Source organism: Sminthopsis crassicaudata, chromosome 1 (genome assembly GCF_048593235.1).
Source record: "Sminthopsis crassicaudata isolate SCR6 chromosome 1, ASM4859323v1, whole genome shotgun sequence".
Lineage (NCBI taxonomy): Eukaryota > Metazoa > Chordata > Mammalia > Dasyuromorphia > Dasyuridae > Sminthopsis > Sminthopsis crassicaudata.
Genome location: NC_133617.1, coordinates 471,345,404 through 471,371,527, shown reverse-complemented (window position 1 = coordinate 471,371,527; position 26,124 = coordinate 471,345,404). Strand labels below are relative to the sequence as shown.

Genomic DNA, 26,124 nt, shown 5'->3' with positions numbered 1-26,124 from the left:
TGATCTCACCCTCTAGCAAAATCACATAATTATTGTATTGTTTTCTGAGCTTGGATAAGTACCCATGTTCTGGTCATGAAGCCCTGCTCTGAATTGTTGCTGTGATCCCTTTGCAGCTGTTGCAGCTCACTGTTAACTATTGGTAGAAGTATTGAGATCTCCCCACATTGCCTCAAGTGCTTCCCTCCCTAGAGTTGAGGCTCCAGCACATGTCCTAGTTGCAAGTTTTACCCTCACTTTGAAACTAAACTTCTGCTTGATTTTTAACTCTTGCTCTGGCCACTCACAGGTTAGAGTCCAGTTCTGTATGGTGGACAATTGAGATTCATTATATTCAGTGCCCCATGAAGTGATGAAGTGAAGGGCAGAGTTGTGGAGAGCTTGAGGGAAGAAAGATCTTGATCTTATGGCTTTCAGTTTTAAGAAAGAAGATTATGGTTTTGGATTCTCTTTAGGTCCCTAAAGAAAAAGAAAGACTGGGAAAAACAGATAAGTAGAGAAGTTGGCACTTCCATCCCCTCAGCTTCTTCCTATTGTAGCCAGTTGCTCCCTGAATATTATAAGTCTAAGGGAAATAATGTTTAAGTCCTAGCTGAGTTCCTGATCAATATCGTTTAATAGAAAAGGACTTTCAAACTATACATTGAAGATTTGACTTCTTTTCCACTAAATACCAGTTCCATAGTGAACATACATAGCAAATAGCAATCCTATTTATCCTATTAAACCTATTTACTTATAATTCTATTTACCCAAGCTGATAGCAAACAGAAGTCAGAGAAGACAAACAGATGAGAATATGTATCATACAATACAGAGAGTGAATGAACTTTCCCACTGGAAGTGAGATATTTCGACCAAAAAAAGAGGCTTGGGTGTTGTGAAATGCACAACTCCTGGAAATGCCAGAAATCAGACCAGCTGTTCTGGCTTTCACAGAGATCATGGAAAGTAAGAGAAAGACAAAAAGACATCAACAATTCAGAGCAGGGCTTCATGACCAGAACATGAGTACTTATCCACGCTCAGAAAACAATACAATAATTATGTGATTTTGCTAGAGAGTGAGATCATCCAGAGAGTGAGTGCAAAAGATTATTGTTATGCCAAGCTAAGAGATAATAGGGTGTCTCTCAATATCTTGATATCATCAATGAGGAGAGTCTCATGTAAATTGACTTTAAAACCCAAGTTACATACACAAAAAATGCATGGCTATTGATCTGCCATGTTGTTCTTCCAAAGTGAAGACAAGTGAAAATGGAGTTTTTCAAAATTATCATTAATTGTATCCTCAAATGTTTTCTAACCCACAATGTTGCTAAAGAAACACAAATGAAAACAAAAAGTAGATAAATCAGTCAGTGTATGAACGGACTATGTGAAAGTTGGGTTCAAGGAGAAATTTTAACATTCTCAGAGAAACTCTCTCTCCTCCTATCTGGACAAGTGGCTTGTAGCTCCTGCAGATCTTTTCCCACACTCCTCACCCTCTCTGCTCCCAAAGCTTCTCAGCCTTCCACCAGCCAATGAACAGACGGAAGTGGAAGTTTGTGGCAGTTCGGAATGACACGAATTACTGCAGACGGAGTGCAGATTAAGCCGGTCAGAATGTCTGGGAAAGTACAGCTTGGAAATATAGCAAGCTATACACAGGCTAGACAGATATGACCTAGAAGGTCACAGGTATCATTTAAGTGGGAAATTTCATAAAGTCTCCAAGATGGTAATCTGGAGAGAGAAACATGACTAATTTTCTGGCTTCTCTATTATGACAGCTTCTCTCCAAAGTCTTTCTCTACCTTTAGGGACTTGCATCTGGAACCATCTGTCCTTTTTCTTGAAACTGGAAGCCAGAAGATCAAGATCTCTTCTCCCATGCACTTGTCAACTCACTGAGATGTAGAATATTGAGAAATACATCTCCATCAATAAGGAGATTCCCATGAAAAAGGTTTTGAGCTTAGTTCATTGAATGCTGATACTCAACAATTTCCCTGTGACCTCTGGAATGCCTGTTCTTAAAGCTTTATCTTTCTCACATTTTCCATCTACCAGTTCTTATTGAAGCCTGGCTCCCTCCATGACAGCCTTACTGGTCATTTTTTCCAGTTTTGGCTGCTCTTTACTAATTCTTCTTGATTAATTGGTCAAGGTGGAGTAGTTGAAATATTCCTTGCTTACTAATGCCAACCTCTAGATTCTTCCTCTACTTCTAGTAACTCTTCTTCTTTGAAGTTCATTCGAATCAAAATCCTGGTAGCTATTATCTACAGAACCCCAGGCTATTTCCCTTCCTTTCTCAATGACTTTGGCATATAGTTCATAATTTTTTTTCCTCTTTCTTATATAAGGTCTTGAGATCCAAGTTTTTTTTTCTTCCTTCCTTCCTTACCTCTTTTCTCCCCAAGATAATAAGAAATCTGATACAAACTATACATGTATGATCATTTTGAACATATTTCCACTTTAGTCATGTTAAGAAAAATCAGAGTAAAAGAGAAAAATCATAAAAAAACCCCCAAAATAGTATGCTTCAGTCTGCATATTCCAAGTCTATTGGAATTGTTGAGAAGAGCTAATTCTGTCACAGTTGATTATCACCTAATCGTGCTGTTACTGTGTTCGATGATCTCCTGGTTTTGCTCACTTCACTCAGCATTGCTTCATGTAAGTCTTTTTAGGTTTTTCTGAAATCATCCTGCCCATCATTGCTTAAAGAACAATATTATTCCATTACATTCATATACCATAACTCCTTCAGCTATTTGTAGATTCCAATTCCTTATCAGAATCCTTATCCTTATCCTTCCGCAAAAAGATCTGCTACAAACGTTTTTGTACACATGGGTCCTTTGTCGTCTTTTATGATGTCTTTGGGATACAGACCCAATAGAGACTGCTGCTGTCTCTACTTCAAACAGTTTTATAGCTGTTTGGGCATGTTTCCAAATTGCTCTCCAGAATGATTGGATCAGTTCATGATTCCACCAACAGTGTATTAGTATCCCAGTTTTCCCACATCAACTCCAGCATTTATCATTATCTTTTCCTGATATCTTAGTCATTTTGATAGGTATGAGGTGGTATCTCAGTTGTTTTAATTTGCATTTCTCTATTCAATAGTGATTTAGAGCATTTTTTCATATGACTATAGATGTTTTTAATTTCTTCATCTGAGAATTGCCTGTTCATATATCCTTTGACCATTTATCAGATGGAAAATAACTTGTATTCTCATCAATTTGTCTCAGTTTTCTATATATTTTAGAAATGAGGCCTTTTTGAGAAACACTAAGTATAACATATTTCCTAGCTTTCTGCTTTTAATTGTGGCTGTATTGGTTTTGTTTGTGTAAAACCTTTTTAACTTAATATAATTAAATCATCCATTTTGCATTTTATTATGTCCTCTATTACTTGTTTTGTCATAAATTCCTCACTTATCCAAAGATCTGATAGCACATCAAGGGACTGCAACCAATGTATTGACTCTCAAATACCCTAACAACTCACTTCTTCAACCTAATCACTTCCATGACCTATTTTTTCCACTCTACCTACAGTACACATGAGGATGGTCATTCCTTGATTTTGCTATCACCCACAGATGTAACACATTAAAGAAATTTGTAAAATATGTAAAACAATGCCATGCACTAGAAAAACAGTGTATAAAAATCAATAAAAACTTTTTTTTTTTTTTAAGAAAATACTGGTAAGCTTTGCTTTCCTCACAAAGAATGAAACCTAATCTCCCATTCCTGTGTATGCCCCACTCTTTCCTCTGACACAGCTGTGTGCTAGAGCAGGCCTTTATTACCCATATCTTGATTATCGCAGTAGCCTAGTGGTGGCTCTTTTTCAAGCCTTCTCCACTCCAATCCATCCTCCACTAAAAGCAATTTACACAAGTCTGACATGTCACTTCCCTATTGCCTTCCCATTACAAATAGCAAATACAAAATGCTCACTTGGCATTCTAAGCTCTTCATAACCTAGTGCCCTCTTACTTTTCCAATCTTCTTGCCTTTACTCCCTGCCACATACTCTTGGATCCAGTAGTGCTGGCCTTCTGGCTATTCCATGGACAAGCCAATCTGTTTCTTGCTTTTAACATTTTCTCTTGCTGTCTCAATGCCTGGAATATTGTTCTTTCTTTGTTCTGACTTCTAATCTACTTGGCTTCTTTTTAAGACCTAACTAAAATCCCTTCTTTTACTGAAGTCTTCTCCAATCCCTCTTGATTCTTACTTCTTGGTAATTATTCCCTAATTATCTTGCATATAGTTTGTTTCAAATGTATGTATGTATGTATATATATATATATGCATATATATATGTTTATATATATATATGTGTGTGTGTGTATATATTGGATTCTAAGCTCCTTGAGATCAGGAACTGTTCTTGTCTCTTAAATAGTGCCTCTAGCACTTGGCACAGTGCCTGGCACTCAGTAGGCATTTAATAAATGTTTATTTATTGGTTGGGCTATATATATGAGACCCTCAGTTGGATAAGTCAGGTATCAGAAGAGATGAACAATTAATTATTGTGCATTAAAAATATTTCCAAAAGTTCTCTAACATGATAATTGGAAAAGTAAATGAAAATTTGGAAAAATTAATGAATCTCTTTGAATACTCATAAGTAGGCCCTATCAGGAAAGCTATTATTTATATACATCAAAGAGTTCAAAACTAACTCATGTTGTAAATGCTTACAGGCTTACTACTTCATCCTGTGATGTAAAGTTGTATAAGGGCATTAAATACAAAGTTCCTGCTTTCTTACCGTGTCTCTCTATCTTTTTTAGATGAATAGTTAAAAGAAATAGAATGTACTTTAATATTTTTTTTCTTCCGGAGCTTTTCAACTTCATTTAGAATGAGACTGCAGTTCAAATCGGACTTTCCATCAGTCAGAAGATATAGTCCTTTTACATCTTGAAAAGTGAAAGCTTTCTGAAAAAAAAAAATCACAATGAGATTTAGAGAGCCACAGGGTCCAAGGCCCAATCATAATCATTAAAAACTGGGTTAGAACTCAAGTGCTCAAAGGTTATATCCATTGTTTCCCTTCTGATTCCAGAGAATTGTCATTTCCTACCAAGATAACACTCAGTCATCGCAACAAATCTCTGGATCTCCTTCCTTTGGGGATAGGGCAAGAAGTTAGGAGGAGAGGGAGAGAGGAGGTGGTACAACTCACCAGTAAAGCTCTGAGGATGGAGGTACTTCCATGGGTTTCCATTTTGGTCACCCACTGCACAGCATTATGGCATGCTTCATCTGTGGAGTCTACCAGTCTATCTTGCCATGCATAAAGGTCTTCTGCGAAGCCAAGCAAGTTAAAGCTGGGAGTGAAGAGAATGAAGTAATGGAGAATGGAAATTGCGAGGGGAAGGGGATAGGAGAGAGAGACAAAAAGAGAAAGAGACAGAGACAGAGAGACACACAGAGACAGAGAAAGTCAGAGAGAGAAACACACACCCAGAGAGAGAGAGAGAGAGAGAGAGAGAGAGAGAGAGAGAGAGAGAGAGAGAGAGAGAAACAGAGAGAGAGAGAGAGAGAGAGAGAGAGAGAGAGAGAGAGAGAGAGAGAGAGAGAGAGAGAGAGAGAGAGAGAGAGAGAAGGAAAGGGAGGGAAGGAGGAAAGGAGAGAGGGAAGGAGAGAGGCAGGGAGGAGGGAGGGAGGAAGAAACAGAGAGGGAGGGAGACACAGAGAGACAGAGACAAAGAGACATAGACAGAGGGAGACACAGAAAGACAAAGAGAGAGCCACAGAGAGAGATATCTTTTAGTTAGAACATAATAAACTATATTGGGTGCTGGAAGGGGGTAATAAATGGGATGAGAGTGAGAGATTAGGCTTCTGTGTAGGGAAAATAAACCTTATGTGTATTTTCTTCCCCCCCACCTCTCTCTCTTTTTAAAGTTTTTATTGTTTTCTGGAACAATTTTAGCTTTTGAAAAAAATAAGAATAATTTTCCTTACCTCTGTCTGGAAAGCTTAATTGGAACATGGGTACTTGAGATGATTTTTTGGAAACTGCTTCATTTCCCAAACAGTGCTCCGTGTCAATATTTTTCAATTCATTTAGCCCAGTGGGTTTCAAAGTATGGTCTCTGAGACCTTTTTTTGGACATTCAAAAGATCAAAACTATTTTTACAATAAAAGTTGTCATTAAAATATTCTCCCCTTTTCCAACTAGCATGAGGCTAGATTTATTTCAAAATTTTGAAATAAATCTTTTGCTAAAACAGATATTAAAGAAGTTTTCAAAACACATAAAACAATGCCATGCATATATCACTAATTAAGTTATTTTTTTATAAAAATATATTACTGATGTTAACATGTAATGGATTATTAAAATATATTTAATTTTTTTCAGTTTTAGTTTCTAATATGATAAATATAAAAATAACAAAATGAGTTTTCAATAATTTTTAAGGATAAGTAATAACTTTTATGTGATGTCAAAAAGTTTGAGAACCTGTGCCTTGGGATATTTCGAAGTATATTTTAGAAAGCCTCATCTCCTTTGTTGATCAATGAAAAGAGGATTGATGAAGAAGATATGCTAAGAAGGCTATGAATTGACTATGAAGTAATGATATACTGTTATCACATAATCTTTTGGCAGAAGTTCTCCCCATCTCTAGACAAATTTCTTCATTCCTGAGACTTCTTGTTTTTACCTCTCACATTTTCTTAGCTGTTCCCAAATTAGCAAATTCAGTTCTTTCTTCAATTGCTGCAGATGTAATCCCATGGACTCGGATAGGTCTATCATGACACAGACCCTGTTCTCCAAAATAGTGCCAAAGAGACGCCGGCTTCCTGATGAATATAGAAGCCAGAAAAGGGATGGGGTTGTAATTAATGGTTTTTCTGTTTTTTTCTTTTCCACACAGCATATACCACAGTGCCTAACAGTTCAATACATTTTATTTTATATTTTATTTTTTAAAAAAATTTAAAATTAATTTTATAATTATAACATTTTTTTTGACAGTACATATACATAGGTATTTTTTTTTTTTTTAACAACATTATCCCTTGTACTCCCTTCTGTTCCGAATTTTTCCCCTCCTTTCTTCCACCCCTTCCCCTAGATGGCAGGCATTCCCATACATATTAAATATGCTATAGTATATCCTAGGTACAATATATATGTGCAGAACCGAATTTTTTTTTTGTTGTTGTTGTTGTTGTTGTTGCAAAGGAAGAATTGGATTCGGAAGGTAAAAATAACCTGGGGAGAAAAACAAAAAAATGCTAACAGTTTACACTCATTTCCCAGTGTTCCTTCTCTGGGTGTAGCTGATTCTGTCTATCATTGATCAATTGGAATTGGATTAGCTCTTCTCTATGTTGAAGATATCCACTTCCATCAGAATACATCCTCATATAGTATTGTTGTTGAAGTGTATAATGATCTCTCATTTCACTCGGCATCAGTTGATGTTAAGTCTCTACAAGTCTCTCTGTATTCCTCCTGTTGGTCATTTGTTACAGAGCAATAACATTCCATAACATTCATATACCATAATTTACCCAACCATTCTCCAATTGATGGACATCCATTCATTTTCCAGTTTCTAGCCACTACAAAAAGGGCTGCCACAAACATTTTGGCACATACAGGTTCCTTTCCCTTCTTTAGTATTTCCTTGGGATATAAGCCCAGTAGTAGCACTGCTGGATCAAAGGGTATGCACAGTTTGATAACTTTTTGGGCATAATTCCAGATTGCTCTCCAGAATGGTTGGATTCTTTCACAACTCCACCAACAATGCATCAGTGTCCCAGTTTTCCCACATCCTCTCCAACATTCATCATTATTTGTTCCTCCTGTCTTAGCCAATCTGACAGGTGTGTAGTGGTATCTCAGAGTTGTCTTAATTTGCATTTCTCTGATCAATAGTGATTTGGAACACTTTCATATGAGTGGAAATAGTTTCAATTTCATCATCTGAAAGTTGTCTGTTCATATCCTTTTACCACTTATCAATTGAAGAATGGCTTGATTTCTTATAAATTAAAGTCAATTCTCTGTATATTTTGGAGATGAGGCCTTTATCAGAACCTTTAACTGTAAAAATATTTTCCCAATTTGTTACTTCCCTTCTAATCTTGTTTGCATTAGTTTTGTTTGTACAAAAGCTTTTTAATTTGATATGATCGAAATTTTCTATTTTGTGATCAATAATGATCTCTAATTCTCCTTTAGTCACAAATTCCTTCCTCCTCCACAAGTCTGAGAGGTAAACTATCCTATGTTCCTCTTAATTTATTTATGATCTCCTTCTTTATGCCTAAATCATGGACCCATTTTGATCTTATCTTAGTATGTGATGTTAAGTGTGGGTCCATCCATGGAAACTAATTTCCAGTTTTCCCAGCAGTTTTTGTCAAATAATGAATTCTTATCCCAAAATTTGGGATCTTTGGGTTTGTCAAGCACTAGATTGCTATTTTTATTCACTATCTTGCCCTGTGAACCTAACCTATGCCACTGATCAACTAGTCTATTTCTTAGCCAATACCAAATGGTTTTGGTGACTGTTGCTTTATAATACAGTTCTAGATCAGGTACAGCTAGACCACTTTCACTTAAATTTTTTTTCATTATTTCCCTTGAAATTCTCGACCTTTTGTTGTTCCATATGAATTCTGTTGTTATTTTTTCTAGGTTATTTAAATAGTTTCTTGGAAGTCTGATTGGTATAGCACTAAATAAATAGATTAGTTTAGGGAGTATTGTCATCTTAATTATATTCGCTCGGCCTATCCAAGAGCACTGAATGTCTTTCCAATTTTTTAAATCTGACTTTATTTTTGTGGCAAGTGTTTTGTAATTTTGCTCATATAATTCCTGACTTTCCTTTGGTAGATATATTCCCAAATATTTTATACTATCGGCCGTTATTTTGAATGGAATTTCTCTTTGTATCTCTTGCTGTTGGATTGCATTGGTAATGTATAAAAATGCTGAGGATTTATGTGGATTTATTTTGTATCCTGCAACTTTGCTAAAATTCTGAATTATTTCTAATAGCTTTTTAACAGAGACTTTGAGGTTCTCTAAGTATACCATCATGTCATCTGCAAAGAGTGATAGTTTGAGTTCCTCATTACCTACTCTAATTCCTTGAATCTCTTTCTCGGCTCTTATTTCTGAGGCTAGCTTTTCTAGTACAATATTGAATAGTTATGGTGATAGTGGGCAACCTTATTTCACTCCTGATCTTACTGGGAAAGGTTCCAATTTATCAATATTACATATGATGTTTACTGACAGTTTTAAATATATACTCATTATTTTGAGGAATAGTCCATTTATTCCTATACTCTCAAGTATTTTTTAGTAGGAATGGATGTTGGATTTTATCAAAGGTTTTTTCTGCATCTATTGAGATGATCATATGGTTTTTGTTAATTTGGTTATTGATATAGTCGATTATGCTAATAGTTTTCCTAATATTGAACCAGTTCTGCATTCCTGGTATAAATCCCACTTGATCATAGTGTATTATCCTGGGGATGATTTTCTGTAGTCTTTTTGCTAATATTTTATTTAAGATTTTAGCATCAATATTCATTAGGAAGATTGGTCTATAATTTTCTTTCTCTGTTTTCAGCCTACCTGGTTTAGGTATCAGTACCCAGTCTGTGTCATAAAAGGAATTTGATAGGAATCCTTCAATCCCTATTTTTTTCAAATAGTTTATATAGCATTGGAGTTAGTTGTTTGCTAAATGTTTGGTAGAATTCACATGTAAATCCATCTGTACCTGGGGATTTTTTCTTAGGGAGTTGGTTAATAGCTTGTTCTATTTCTTTTTCTGAAATGGGACTATTTAGACTATTTACTTCTTCCTCTGTTAATCTGGGCAAGCTTTATTTTTGAAGGTATTCTTCCATTTCATTTAAGTTATCGAATTTATTGGCATAAAGTTGGGCAAAGTAGCTCCTAACTATTGTTCTAATTTCCTCTTTATTAATGGTGAGTTCTCCCTTTACATTTTTAAGACTAACAATTTGCTTTTCCTCTTTCCTTTTTTAAATCAGATTTACTAAGGGTTTGTCTATTTTGTTGTTTTTTTTTTTCATAGAACCAACTCTTAGTTTAATTAATTCAATAGTTTTTTTTTTACTTTCAATTTTATCAATTTCACCTTTTATTTTTAGAATTTCAAGTTTTGTGTTTGTCTGGGGTTTTTTAATTTATTCCTTTTCTAGCATTTTTAGTTATAAGCCCAATTCTCTAAGCCCTTCTCTTTATTTTATGCAAGTAGGCCTCTAGAGATATAAAACTTCCCCTTATTACTGTTTTGGCTATATCCCACACATTTTGATATGATGTCTCATTATTGTCATTTTCTTAGGTGAAGTTACTATGTCTATGATTTGCTGTTTCACCCAATCATTCTTTAGTATGAGATTATTTAGTTTCCAATTATTTTTTGGTCTATTTTCCCCTGGCTTTTTATTGAATGTAATTTTCATTGCATTGTAGTCTGAAAAGGATGCATTTACTATTTCTGCCTTACTGCATTTGATTTTAAGGTTTTTATGTCCTAATATATAGTCAATTTTTGTATAAATTCCATGAACTGCTAAGAAGAAAGTGTACTCCTTTCTGTCTCCATTTAGCTTTCGCCAAAGATCTATCATATCAAACTTTTATAGTATTCTATTTACCTCTTTGACTTCTTTCTTATTTATTTTGTGGTTTGATTTAACTAATTCTGAGAGTGCAAGGTTGATCTCCCACTATTATAGTTTTGCTGTCTATTTCTTCTTGCAGCTCTCTTAATTTCTCTTTTAAGAATTTAGATGCTGCACCACTTGATGCGTATATGTTTAATATTGATACTGTTTCATTATCTATGCTACCCTTTAGCAAGATATAATGCTGTTCCTTATCTCTTTTAACTAGATCAATTTTTGTTTTTGCTTGATCTGAGATGAGGATGGCTACCCCTGCTTTTATGGCTTTACCTGAAGCATAGTAGATTCTTCTCCACCCTTTTACTTTTATTCTGAATGTATCACCCTGTTTCAGGTGTGTTTACTGTAAACAACATATAGTAGGATTCCGGCTTTTAATCCAGCCTGCTAACTGCTTCCTCTTTATGGGGGAGTTTACCCCATTCACATTTATGGTTAGAATGACTAATTCTATATTGCTTGCCATCCTGTTAGCCCCTGCTTATGCTTTTCTCCTTTCCTTCCCTCCCCTCCTCAATATTAAACTTGTGAATACCACTTGCTTTTCACAGCCCTCCCTTTTTAGTATCCCTCCCCTACCTTAAAGTTCTTTCCCCTATTTTACCCCTTTTCCTCACAATTTCTGTATTCCCTTCCCCTTAGCTTACTCCTTCCCTCCCACTTTTCAATGAAGTGGAAGAAGTTTCACCATAAATTGAATATGTCTATTGATACACACTATGTTCATCCCCCTCCTTTCTTTCTCTCAGATATAATAGGTTACATTTGCCTCTTCATGAGATGTAGTACCACCACTTTACCCTTTTTTATGATATAATTTCTTTCCCACTTCTTGTTTCTAGGACAAATTACACATGTGTTCTTTACACATCTTTATGGCAGAAATATAGTTCTCAAGATTTCTTTTTACCTTTTTAGAAATCTCTTGAGTTCTGTATTTGAAGATCGAACATTTTGTGTAGATCTGGTTTTTTCATCAAGAATAGATGGAATTCATTTATTTCATTAAATGTCCATCTTCTTCCCTAGAAAAGGATGCTCATTTTTGCTGGGTAAGTTATTCTTGGCTGCATACCAAGTTTCTTAGCCTTTCAGAATAGCATATTCCAGACCCTTCGCTCCTTTAATGTAGATGCTGCTAGATCCTGGGTTATCCTTATTGTGGATCCTCCATATCTGAATTGCTTTTTTCTAGCAGCTTCCAACATTTTTTCCTTCGTCTGATGTTTCTTGAACTTGGCCACTATATTTCTTGGCATTTTGATTTTAGGATCCCTTTCAGTAAGTGATCGATGAATTTTTTCAATATCTATTTTACCCTCTGTTTCTAAAACATCTGGGCAGTTCTCTTTGATAATTTCCTGGAAAGTAGTTCAGGCTCTTTTCCTCCTCACATTTTTTAGGGAGTCCGATTATTCTCAAATTGTCTCTCCTGGATCTGTTTTCCAGGTCTGTTTTCTTTCCAATAAGGTACTTGACATTCTTTTCAACTGTTTTGTTTTTCTGGTTTTGCTTGACTAATTCTTGGTTTCTCCTTGCGTCATTCATTTCTACTTGTTTTGAGTCTAATTTTCAATGATGTATTTTCTTCACTCACTTTTTAATATCTTTTTGTAATTGTCCAATTGAGTTTTTATCTTCTATGGAATTTTTTTCCATTTCATCAATTTTATTTTTAGAGAGTTGTTTTCTTTTTCCAACTCACTAATTTTATTTCTCAATGATTTGATCGCTTTATCCACTCTGGATGACTTCTCCAGATTCTCTTGCCAAGCTTCCCTTTACTTTTCCCATTTCTCTTCTAGCTCTCTTGTGAGAGCCTTTTTGATTTCCTCTATGAGAATTTTGTGTATTGAGGAGCAGATCATATCCCCCTTAGGGGATTTCTCTGGAGACAGTCTGCTTTTAGTCTTCTCATTGTTTGAAGTCTGCTCTCTCTCCATACAGAAGCTGTCAATGGTTAGAGCCCTTTTAAATTTTTTGTTCATTTTGTCAGAGCTGAATCGAAGAAAACAAATTGACAAGAGAAACAATTGGTCTGTTTCTGGGAGCGGGGAAGGGGCTGGATGGTGTCACTGGGCTGAGGCACTAGCAGGACAGTGATGGCTGTGCTGCGTCTGCCCTCTGAGGCTCTAAGAATGCACTGAATCACTTCCGGTGGCGGTGGGGGTGGCTGGTCCAGAGAGATGCTAGCTTTCCAGGGTTTTATTTTTTACCTCTGGTGTTTACATCTTCTCTGCTGCTCCTGGCTTGCTGCCAAGATGGAATATCCACACTGGGGTAAAGGTTGTTTTGCAGAAACGGAAGAGATCGCACCCCTCCCCCCTCTGGTCTGAGCAGTGTGAGCTGCCTTCCTCGCTCTAGCTCCTGCCCTCAGTCTGTGCCCAGTTTGTTCATCCCCTCCCCCGAGCAAACAAAGACCTTTTCTGGCGAATTTCAAGCATATCTTCTGTTGGTGATTATTTGTGGGGTTTTTTTCCCGTCGAGCATTAATTCCGAGGCTTGTCATGAAGTAAATTCTGAGAGAAAACGCGGAGCTCAAGCAGCTGTCTGCCTCCACGCCGCCATCTTCTGTTCAATACATTTTAGTTGATTAAGACTGTCTCTGATGACATTCTATTAGGAAATATCATTTGTAGCTAAAGTTCAGCATGGTATGTCCCTATAGTAGACTACTGGAGACCAGAATGATACAGTGGAAAAAACAATGTACTGGGAGTCCATAGTTTTGAGTTCTGGTCCTGATTCTGTCACAAACTAAATGTGTAATGTTGGGCAAATCATGTGAAATTCTTAAATATCTTTAGCTTCCTTATCTTTAAAACAAGCAGGTTGGGTAAGAAGACCTTCTGATTCTAATATTATGTGACTTTGAAACTCACAGATGTGACTGGCAAGCCCACCTACATCCTCTGCTTTATTTTCCTTTTCTTCTGAAAGGTTCTAGAATGTCACGGTGTGAGACTCAACATGTATGCCATGTACCCTTCACAATGTATGTTCTCCTGGCCATGGGAACCTGAGCAGGGCACACCAGAATGTAACCAGAACAGGTGCACAGAGAGAATAGGGAGAAGAAATGGTGGAATGCTGGTATGCACAAGGTTGCTTGACTTTCTGAGCAGATGTTCTCATTTCTCTTGACCATCACTATATACATACAGTGTATGTATGTATACACTTCTCTGTATCTTCACACTTATTCTTATTAAAAACAAAACCAAAAACCAGCCAATTGAAGTAAGGAAACTCAAGATATTGTATTATGGAAAGAATATCCTAGTAACATACTCAAGTATCTTGACATGCTGGTTAGGAGGGAATGCTTTAGGAAACACGTGTTAAAACACAAAGACAGCCCAAACTTTTCATTCCTAAGTGCAGACCAAACCAAATAAAATGTGATTGGAAAATATTTAACAAAATAAAAATATGATAAAACATTTCATGCCTTCTGTTTCCCAAACCTTGCCCCACCCACCCCATCATGCTTTAGCAGCTAGTTCATTTTGCATGTATTTTGTATATACTCATGAGCTTCATTAAAAAAAAAAAAAGAAAAAAATGAGCTTCATATAATGTAAGCACTATGAGAATAGGGACTGTTTCCTCTTTATTTTTGTTTCCCTGGCACATATCAGTATACCTGGTACATTGTAAGCACTTAATGTTTGTTGATTGATTTAATGATTCTTACTACTTAAGAGCTAAGTCAGGAAAAGAGAAGGTTGTGAAGTATCTTGGAACCAAAATTTAGGCTTTGATAGCATGGGGCTACACCATTATTTTCTGTTTCCTCAATACCCTTCATGGTTAAGAAACTTACCCGTCAGCAACCACTGAATTCGTGTGATATAATACTTTCTTGCCTTCTCTGTCTTTTCTATGTACTCTTCTAAATCCTTGTCCTGGCACTGCAGATGTTTTATCATGCCCTAAGAAAGCACGTAAGAGGAAAGAAGAAATGTTTCTTCTGATTCCAATCAACTACTTGAGGGAAAGAAACTAGACGTGTGATTTCAGTTTCTTGGTCTCTGAAACTTATGGTCTTAGAGAGCTGCCTGGACCAGAAGTGTCAAACAGGAGTGTGGCTGACAGCATTCAGCCAAAACAAATTAAAAGGTTGGGAAATATTTATCAGGATAAATAAAAATAAAAATAGTAAAACTAAGTCAGTATGAAGCCCACAGGGATTCTTGTGATATGAACAGCAATTGTCAGGAATGATGTGAACTCTAATCAAGTCCATCCTGTTCTCATTGACAGCTTCATCACACACAAAGGGAGATCACATTCCTGGGACTGTTATCTTATCTGTATGACCAAGACCAAGGTCTGTATGACCATTATTCAGTCCAATGGATCCTGCAGATAAAAGACCCTTCCCTCCTAAACTGGGGCACTAAAGATATTCTCACTCTACAAATAATCTTTATAATCAAAGCATCTTCATTAAACTGTATCAGCATACCCCACTTCCTAGTATACCATCATGGAGTTGCTGACATAGTTGTAATGTGCATGTGAGTTTGTCTTGGACTAGGACCCTCCCTAACTTTCCCTAATCTTCCCTTCTCCCTCTTTTGGTCTTTAAATGGTAGCCCTTCATTCATAACCCACTGCTAGATCAACTCAACCAGCCTATGTGCCTTTTTTCCACAATAAAGGGCTCCTTGTGGCTCAAATAATGCCTTTGTGAGTTTTTCACATTCTGAACCTCTCTCCCAGAACCTGGTGCTTTATTACTTGTGTATAGTTTATATGGCTTCATTTCTATTTGAGTTTGACATCACTGACCTATAGCAGAGATATTTTTTATTCTGTGATTATTTCCATATATATGGTATATGAAAGGAGTATGTACATCAAACTGTGAACATTCAACAGTTAACTTTCAAAGCTATCCTACTTATCTGTGATTCTTGCTGATCTTCCTTTTGCTCTCTTCTGGACATTTAAACATATTTCAGTGAACCTTTTTCTTTTGGCAACCCTATCCCAGCTCTCTTCTCCTTTTCAACTCTTCCCTTTTTCCCTCCCTCTCCCCCAAGTCCAATTCCACAAAACCATTTTTATTTTATTTGTGGTTAATGCTTTCCCAAACATCTGTTCAACATAATTTTGCTCTGAAATTAAGTCCTATATACTTCTGGAATTTATACTCTTGAACTGTGAGAATTCATGGCAAATGCTACCATTATTTAAAATAACAATAGAACAGACCAATTCTTAATTCTAACAACAACAAACAAACAATTGTTTGATGGGAAATCAGATCACAAGCAATGAGGGAGGCACTTAGATGGATAGGAGCTTACCAAAAATTCTTGGGACAACCAGGCAGCAGAGAGAATAGAGTGTTGCAGTTGAAGTTAGGAAACCCTGGGTTCAAATGTTGCCTTGCATCCTGGGCAAGTCACTCAACTCTCATCTGCCTGTTTCCTCTTCTGTAAAATGGGAATGACACCCCTTCCTAGGGTTGTTCTGAGAGTGGAATGAGTTAAGTTAAGCATTTTGTAAACCTTAAATTGGTTCCAAAAGTCTCTGTTGCCTTTAGCCAGAATTGTAGTTCTCTCTAAGCTAATAATGTAGTTTAAAAGGGATTTTTTAAAAAGTTACATTTCAACTTCAATGTAGTTGTCCTCAGCTGCTATTTTTTTTTTTAGCAGTTCTTTGCTTAATATGCTTAATACACTTAATAAAGACATTAATACATTCTTCAATGTGTCCCTCAGTGCCTCTAAGGCTGATCATAACCCTTTCCCATGCACTGGAACACAGATGTTTCTGCACTCTGAATTTTGCCTAATTTTCGATGCCTAAAGCAATCTGTGTTTTATTGCCTATTTTATCAGCAGGCAAATTAGCAATGATGAGCTACTTACTCATGCAATGTGCTCCAATTCTCCACAACCTACCAGACTGGCCTAATCTCTTACACGAAGTATTTGGTGAGATTGAAAATGAGGACTGACCTTGATTTCTGTGGTTGGAAAGTAGTTTAGGGCTTTAGATGAAATTTGCTTCTCTAAGGCATCTTCCATTTTCTTCTGATAAATAGAGTTTGCACCAAACAAGAGTTTGGGCAGTTCTAGCTTCAGTTTTTTCAAGCTGCAAGTTGTCAACCACTTTTAAATAAAAGAATATAACATTTATTTGAAGAATCATGTATCTAATTGGTTGACTGAATCACTTCCTTTCAGTGTAAAATTTGCAGCAAGTTTATAATCTTCCTTTTATATCTTTACATAAAAGGTGTTTATATCTTATCATCCTTATTAGATCTGCTCACTTCATTCTGAGTTGATATATAGAGGTCTTCCTAGTTTTCTCTGAAATTCAATTTCATAATTTTTTCTGACAAGATAATTTCATTAATACTTCATTAGATTCATACACCTCAATTTGTTTAGCCATTCCCCAACAGGAAGATACCCCATTAGTTTTCAATTTTTGTCTGACATGAAAAGAGTTGCAATATTTTTACATACATAAATCCTTTTCTTTTTTCTTTGATTTCTTTGGGGGTAGATGCCAGCTATCCCAATAGCTGGGTCAAATGGACAAGTTGGTAACTTTCTGAAGGTAGTTCCAAATTGCTGAAAGAACTAACAAAAACTAACAAGTTTCAATGAAACTTGAGAAGATATATAAGAACTAATGCAGAATGAAGTGAGCAGGAGCAGGAGAACAATGTATATGATAAGAATGCTATAAAGACAAATAATCCTGAAAACCTTTAGAACTGTGATCAATACAATAATCAATCACTATTTCATTAACCTGACAATGAAGTATACTACTCAGCTTCTAACAGAGAAGTGATGGACTCAGGGTGTAGCACAAGACATATTTTGGACATGGCCAATATAGGGACTGTTTTATTTAACTATCCTTATTTATTACAAGGGTTTTGTTTTTCTTTTCTTTTTTTCTTTTTCTTTTTTTTTCCAGTGGAGGGGAGAGATGGAAAGGAAGGAAAATAGACTTAATAATAATTGAAAGAAAAATGAAAGAAACCAACCCATTCATGGAGCTTTTGAGGTCTTAACTTTTGGCCTATGGGCCCCTGGTGGACCTTTCCTGGCAGAACCCCTAAATCCATTTGCATATCAAGCTTTACCACTTTGATTTTTATATAGTTCCAATTAAATAGGTAGCAAAATATAGTACAATAAATAAGCAAATATAACTTCCTTGGACTAATGTCTTGTGTATATGTTATGTTTTTTTTTTTTAAAGTATGTAGATGCTGTTGAAATAAATGAAATTCAAATTCATTTAAAAGAATTGTGCTTTCTTACATATTAACAAATCAGTGGATACTAATAGAAGAGTTACCTCAGTATCATATGAAGGTCCGCATTTTTTAATTATATGTTTTAAAAAGGGTCTTTGTACTCAAAGATTAGGAGTATTGATCAAATTGAGAGGAATTATTGTTTTTTGTTGTCATTGTTCAGTCTTGCCCATTCTTCATGACCCCATTTGAGATTATTTTTGGCAAAGATAGTAGAATGATTTGCCATTTCCTTCTCCAGCTCATTTTACAGATGAGGAAACTGAAGCAAACAGGGTTAAGTGACTTGCCCTGGATCACAGAACTAGTAAATATCTGAGGTCTGATTTGAACTCAGAGAGATGAGTAAATAGGAATGGACAATAGGCCCAGCACTCTATCTGCCACCAACTAGCTTCCCTGTTCTGAACTATTGTTCAGGAGACATTTATTTGCATGGGTAACTTAATACCTCTTCAGTTGAAGAAATGTCATCTTTTTGGGGAAGATCATTGGAAAAAATAGATTTTTTTGTAGCCTTTATCAGTGAATTTTTCTTTTGAGCTGCATCTAGAAGAAAGATAATTTACATCAAATATAATTCCTTGTCACCAATTCTCAATATCACTCAATTTATTTAATTTTTTTGTTTTAGGGGCTTTGAACTACAACTTGGCCACAGCCATTTCAAAATTCTCAGAATGATTTAACATGTATTTCAACATATTTAAATATATTGGACTACCTGCCATCTAGAGGAGGGGGTGGGGGAAAGGAGAGGAAAATTTGGAACAAGGTTATGCAAGGGTCAATGTTGGAAAAATTATTCATGCATATGCTTTGTAAATAAAACGTTTTAATAATAATAAATCCTCAGAATGATCAAGAGAGAGAACACACAGGTACTCATTGTTATTTCCAAGCTGGAAATATAGTAGCCACTCACATGCTGATCCCAATAATTATCAGGATGGAAACTTTAACCTATTCCATCTTCTGACCTTGGTTGGTTCAGCCTTCTTTAAGCACCCTGGTAACCCTTCACAACTGGAGGTTTATCATACCAGTAAACCTTTCCTTTTGTTAATAACAAAAAATGAAAAAAATATAATTGGCACTTTCTTTGATGATTTAATCTTTCCCCCTTTATTTGGACTTTAATATTTCATTGGCTGTGCTAGAATAGAAGAATTTAATCATTTCAGAAGGGGGAAACCATGTTGGTTAGCACCATGTTATATTTTAGCTTAATTCCCACTTTCTTGGGTCAGTTGGTTGTTCTCAAAGAGGACCAAAATCTAAATTAGGGTGATGTACTGTAGGCTTTTAGTCTTATTGTCTCTATGAACTCCTGAACTCAAGTCACCAATTTCATTCTTCCCAGTAGCAGGGACTAGAGGCATAAACTGTCATATCTAGCCTCAACTTCATTTAAAAATGCTAAGTTTATTATTTTTTTAAAGAATGAACTAGCATTTATATAGTGCTTTAAAGTTTGCAAAGGATTTTACATATGTTATTTCATTCCAACTTTACCATAACCCTGGGATAGAGGTGCTATTATCCCCATTTTATGAATGAGGAAACTAAGATTGAGAAAGTTTAAGTGATTTGCTAGGAAAAGTAGCTGGAGCAAGAGTCAAATTCAGGTCTTTCTGATTCCAAGTCTTATGTTCTATCTACTATGTAATCTTAAGTACCACCCACTAAATAATAGAAATTCAAGTCAAGCAATGGAGACTATGTAGAAATAAATGAGCTTGTGATTTTGCAGACCTACTCAAGGAAATCATTGAATTTGATTGGCAGGCACCTATTTTATATAATCCCAGAGTGAATTGTTTCCATTTCCACCAACTAGTTATAGGGTAAGTAGACCTTTTCCTAACATATGAGAGTAAAGGCAATTTAATTTTAGAGTTTTTTTTTTCCAGAACAAAGATATTATTGCTGTTCTGTCATTTCTGTCATGTTTGATTCAGTTTGGGGTTTTCTTGGCAAAGATACTAGAGTGGTTTGGCATTTCCTTTTCCAGATCATTTCATAGATGAGGAAAATAAGGCAAGTCAGGGTTAAGTGACTTACCCAGGGCCATACAACTAGTAAGTGAGGTTAGATTTGAACTCAAGTCCACTCTAGGTCTGGTGCTGTTATCCACTACCACCTAAATGCTCCTCTTTTTTTTTTTTATACAAAAAAAAAATATATATATATATATATATACATATATATATATATATATATACGTATATATATATAGATATAGATATATATTTACTCTTTTGGATGCTTTTTCCCACTCATAGTCTTTGCAAACCCATTTCATCAGTAAGTTAGTAGATGTCAAACCAAGGGAAGATTAATTCCAGAAATACTTCTACTTTCTTTCTCAGAAGGCATCCTGTCAAATAGAAAAGTCCTTTCAGATACTCTTACACAGGAGACTCAGAATTGGAGTTTGCTTACCTGCATCTTTCCCTTGATCAATAATCAGTATGAAAGATGTGGCTGACCCTTTCTTTGATGGTTTGATCTTCTTTCCCTTATTTGAACCCCAATCTTTCACTTGCTGGCCTAGAAAAGTAGAACATTTGACCATTTCAGATAAGGGAAGCCATGATGATTAGCACTATGCTGTTTTGTAACAATTATCTTTTAAATCCCAAGCTATACTCTGAACCTAGAAGACTGGGTTCTTAATCATCACAAACCATGAAAATCTAGTATGACTTTGATATCCTGAGGTAATTAAGAGGTCCGTTTCTATTCACTGAGTATGTACTCATTAGCTCTTCACTGAGTTTTGAAATGTATCATGTGGGTCTCATAATTTTCTGCAAATTTAGATTTCTCTTTGAACACCTGGGTCATCTGTTCTGTTTGATTGTATATTATGTCTCATTTGGATTTTGTATCGAGCTGTTGATTAATAGAACTGGTCCCCATAGAAATACTTAGTCTTCCCCTCACCCCCCCCCCCCCAAACATGCTGGAGCTTGTGCCTTTTCTTGCCTGATGTGATGGCTGGTCTGCTGGTGTTTGAGTGCCATGTTGAATTCCTTGTGGAGATAGTCTTGTTAGGATCACTTTTATTGTTCTTAAAACAACAACAACAACAACAGGCTAATTGGAAAAGATGTCTTGGTCTTTATGTTGTCTGCATCCCAGTAACATCCCCGCCCCTGAGAACCTTCCTCTTATCCTATTACTACATGAAAGGTAGAGCTTGGAAAGGGGTCCAGGGAGAAGGGTGGGAAAAGTAGCAAGAGGACACATTTCCTATAGGAAACTTTGTTAGGTTTTGTATGACTTCAAGGTCCTTACCACACTATAACAATGGATCCATGAAGGCAGGGAGCTTGACAAAGAGACTGAATAGTAAATTACTAAATAATCATCAGAAGTGATCAGTTTCTGTCTTTCCCGCTGAGTTGAATTTTCTAGGTTTCCCATTGTTTTGATTGAGGGATGTGTGTGTGTGAGAGGGGGGAGTGTGCTATCATTTATCGAGATGAAAGTTCTTTTGTTATTAAATGTTGCTGGAAGGTAGTGATCATTCAGCTAAAAAAACTAAGAATCAAAAACCAGCACCATACTCTTGGTTACCACCAACATTCAGGTGAACAGCCCTTTCTCTGTGTGCCCACATGAAAACAGGTAAAAGATCTGAAACTCTTAAGAGAGGATCTATCCCATTTAAGCCCTAAGTCTACAAAAAATTATGGCATTGATAATCCACAGAGCTGCTACCTTAGGCTTTCAGCTTAATAACTATTGGACAAGAGGATAAGAGAGAGTTTTTGGAACTGTGGGTGTTTTGTTTTTTCTTATTTTGAATTATGGACAAGTGTTTGGAGAGCAGGGTAGGAAAGGGTGAAGGGCCTAGAAACTGAATGAAACTCCTGAATGATGACAACATCTCTGTGAAAGAAACTGAGTACTGATTGAATGTTAGCTATATTTTTTGGGGGACAGATACCTCATTAAAGAAAACTGCCATTTTACAACATTAAGATACTTTTTAAACAATGAGGGGCATATGTCTCATTGCCCTGCTTCTACTCCCAAGCTCTGCTCTAGGCTATTAGCTCTGAGGCCTTTTGGAAGGTTCAGGCCTCCCCCTGGAGACTTAGATGTGTTAGGTCATACATGTACCCAAATATACATAAACATACCTGATACTTATAAGTTACCAGGTTCAGATTAGTTTTGATAACTTTTTCATACCTAATCTACCAGCCTGCTCAGAAACTGTTTCCCTGGGATGGGTGGGCAGGGTGCTGCTACCAACCCCTACCCTCACCCACCCCTAAATCGAGCTGTTATGGCTCATGACCCTTGGTAAGACAGAAATACTGGTTCTTATTTCCTGGTTACACAGCTTCCATTCTTTATCCTGGGTCTCTGGACTCTTGGCTGTAGCTGTTTCAAAAATCCTCAGAATAGGGTAGCTGGATGGCACAGTGAAAAGAGCACCAGCCCTGCAGTCAGGAAGTCAAATCCAGTTTTACTTACACTTACTGGCTATGAGAGCCTGGGCCAGTCACTCCCCCCTGTCTGCCTCAGTTTCCTCATCTGTAAAATGAGCTGGAAGAGTAAACAGAAAACCCTCCCAGTATCTTTGCTAAGAAAACCCCAAATGGGGTCATGAAGAATTGACATGACCAAAAAAATAACTTAGCAACAGCTTATTGTTATTAATAAAGGGAAGTCAAACCATTCTAGCCAGCAAGTGTGAGGTGGGCTTAGGGCAGCTAAGTTTCCGAGGCTGACTTTTCTCCTTTGACATCTTTGGCTCTTCTTTGGGGGCCGAAGGGCTTTCAGCCAGGTTTCCACACTGGTTTTTGAGGGATGCTACCAGCAAAGCACACTGAAAAAGTGAAGTGCAATGTTAATGTCACTTTATAGTCTGATCGAAATATCAAGGACAAGTTCAGTCATTGGGAAGTGGCTGGCGTGTGATGACAGTAGAAACACATTTATTAACACATTAGAGTGACAGGCCTTATGAGCCCTCTTGAAAGTAACAGAACTTTTGGGAACTTATTGAAAGTGGGCCCCCTAACCTTGAGCCCATTGCTTCGTAGTAATCATAGCAGCCCTGATTTTCCAAATGGAGCACAGATAGCACTCTTGACTTCTATAACTTCATTAACCCATAGACAGTTGTCTTTGTGGTTAGATTGGAAGATTTTCCAAAGGTCCATTAACCCCAGAGCTTCTCCTACCAATGACCTGAAATTCTTCCTAGGTCAGATATTGAAGGCCCCCATTAAAACAGATGAAGGATTAACATAATCATTAACATTAACATAAAGAGCCAGTGTCACCCAAAAGTGATGACATTCATTTTTCAGATCCAGTTGGATAAAAGGAATTGCAGATATTGAGACAAAGAGACAGATGGGGGAGATATGTTTTGATGAGGTATAGGGAAGGATTTTAGAGATCCAAAAAATGATTCTATGCTACTGGGAGGATATCACTTGGAATAGGGAAACTTGAAGCTGAATGCCTGGGAGAGGGACCTGAGAGTCACATACTGGGCACAGCAGTTACATGTGAGTTATACTTGTTCATACATATATATGGATAAAAAGATGAATTAGATAGTCTCTGGGCCCTTGTGGAGCTTGGGATGTTAAGAGAAAATGAGATAGAGAAATAATTACAACATGAAGCAATTTATGTGCCAAACAAGTAGCACAGACAGTAAGTATAGGACTGTGAAGGAAGAATAGATCACTTCTGACTGGGTGATTGTGGGGTTGGGGGAGAAAGGGACTTAGGGAAGGCTTCATGAAGGTGGTTGATTTAGAATTAGGCCTTTTAGAATGTGGAAGAATAGTAGAAGGTGTAAGACAGTCTAGGCAGGGAAGAACAGCATAGGTATTGAGACAGAATGACAAGAGAAGGAAGGAAGGAATGTAGGAAGGAAAGAAGAAAGGAAGGAAGGAGAGAGATCCAAATTCCCTCATAATTTTGTTTTAGGGGCTGTCCTAACTATATCCTTACTCTTTTACTCTGAAATAATTCCAAAGACTTGGGTTTTAAAGAGAAAAACTCTCATTGATTTAGTTCACTGTGGTTGAGTAGGGGGGAACAGAAGGGGAAAGAGTGGAAAAACAGACTGAAGGAAGGTATAATTAGGTAATTGTCACAGAGGAAGGCACCTTTTGGGAGTAGTTGATGGCCTTTTCCATCTCCAAGGAGATAACACTGATATCATCACTCTCGAAGATGCCTGGAAGGCAAACACTGAGTAAATGATTGTGGGAAATTGGTTTTAAGCAAGAACTGTATGCCAGAGGAGTTAATTAAAACAGCAGAAGTTTGTGTTCTGCTGGGACCCATTAGAACTTAGATGAACCATCTTCACAGCTGTTTTCTTTGGTAGCTTGGAAAAAAGGAGGGAATGACTTATACATTCTGGTTCTCCATTTCAGGCTCTCCCCACCAGATCTTCCTGACTCTTATTAAGAACAAAACCTTGATTCCACCTCTAAATCCTAAAACTAATCTTGGGTTTTCTTGGTAAATTGGGTCTTGCCTTTAATATGCTGATTGAGATTTATACAAAATATAAGTTAGGTAGGTCTGATTATTTGCCTTTTAAGATGATAGATTCCTTTATTTAACAAAGTTTTTTTTTTATAATTATTATCAGGATTTTAGCTAAGGATTTAGAAAGACAGCATCAAAGCAAGGATGTTTGAGTTCAAATCTTACCTATGACAAATACTGTAAGCATGACTATAGGCAAGTCATTTTCTCTCTGTTTTTGATAAGTTTATTAATCAATCAGCAAATATTTATTAAATACCTACTAAGTATTGTACTAAGTACTAGATGGTCCAGAAATGAATGACACAGGCTGTAAGTTTGCAGAGAAAATGCTGAAGATAAAGTCACAGATCTAATCTCTATCCCATTGTATTATCATTATTATTGATAGAATGATTAATATATATACATATATATCTTAATAATAATGTCTTCCATGTGTTTTGCCTTAGTATAGGGATGGAAAGAGCACAGAAGATAACAAGGTGGCTCAGTGGATAAAATATTAGACCTGAACACAAGAAAACCTTAATTTAAATCCCTCAGATACTTCCTACTTGTGTAACCATGGGCAGATCTATCTGCAGCTTCCTCAACCACAAAATGGGAATAATAACAGCACCTGTCTTTCAGGATTGTTGTGTGGATCAAATGAAATGGTATTTGTAAAGTGCTTAGCATTATGGCTGGCACATAGTAGATGCTATACAAATGCTAGCTATTACTATGAGCAGAACTAGACTCCAGTCACAGCTTCATGATCCAGGGTCAGTTGCTTATGCGTCCAGTTTTTCAGTTTCCTTATCTGTGTGAAAATGAAATATAAGATCTTAAAATCATAAATAATAATAAATAATCCCCAAGGTCTTTTCCAGGTTTTATACTTTTCAAATAACATTCACATCTGTGATTTTATACCAACAAAACCCTGTGATTTGGGTAGGGTAGATATGATAATTACTATTTAATACATGACAAAATTGAAACACAAGTTGATTAACTTGCTTAAAGTTATATGCAAAATCTGATTCCTAGTTCTATTAGATTACTCTCATTAAAAGACTTAATTTACAATTTTTTTATTTATACACAATGTTTCAGGAACAAATCTATTGTGAAATATTAAGTATATTGTTATGTTTCTTAAAGGAGTGTTTGTGAAAGATTAAGCCACAAAAAATTGGCAAAAGAATTGAATTTAGATAGATGTAGGAAGGATTAGAGAATTGAATTTATGAAGGCTTTGGAGAGACTTTTCTAAAAGAAAAAAAAAACAAAACAAAAAACTTTCTCTCCTTTAAAAGGGAACACCCTTACCTAACTGATCAGAGACCTAATGATTACTTTGTCTCTTGGATATCATAAAGGCAAATTGCATAAACTGGCAATTCTGGGACTACATCATCCTTCCTAAATAGAAGGATCAAACTGTGATGAAGAAAAACGAGGCCCTGAAAAACTCCAAGTTCAGTCTATTATTCACAGGTCAGAATTTGGCAGGAGATAATCAGTGAGAATCTCTTTTTCTCTCTCTC

General features: G+C 36.3%; 1 protein-coding gene across 13 annotated transcripts in view; it reads right to left on the bottom strand.

The window, feature by feature from the left end:
• Window positions 1–26,124, bottom strand: part of VWA3A (von Willebrand factor A domain containing 3A) — a 91,290-nt gene that overhangs the window by 7,034 nt on the left and 58,132 nt on the right. For 11 of the 13 annotated variants that reach the window (XM_074280999.1, XM_074281003.1, XM_074281008.1 and 8 more), the window contains 10 exons: window positions 24,199–24,269; window positions 22,743–22,895; window positions 21,038–21,122; window positions 20,492–20,599; window positions 18,498–18,595; window positions 16,722–16,874; window positions 14,573–14,681; window positions 6,708–6,849; window positions 5,215–5,359; window positions 4,798–4,967 (listed from right to left, as the gene is read on the bottom strand). In XM_074280999.1, coding sequence (XP_074137100.1) covers window positions 4,798–4,967; window positions 5,215–5,359; window positions 6,708–6,849; window positions 14,573–14,681; window positions 16,722–16,874; window positions 18,498–18,595; window positions 20,492–20,599; window positions 21,038–21,122; window positions 22,743–22,895; window positions 24,199–24,269 — 1,234 coding nt within the window. Of the gene's footprint in view, window positions 1–4,797; window positions 4,968–5,214; window positions 5,360–6,707; window positions 6,850–14,572; window positions 14,682–16,721; window positions 16,875–18,497; window positions 18,596–20,491; window positions 20,600–21,037; window positions 21,123–22,742; window positions 22,896–24,198; window positions 24,270–26,124 lie in introns of those variants that run through there. The other 2 variants (XM_074281002.1, XR_012484597.1) reach the window with 2 other exon arrangements.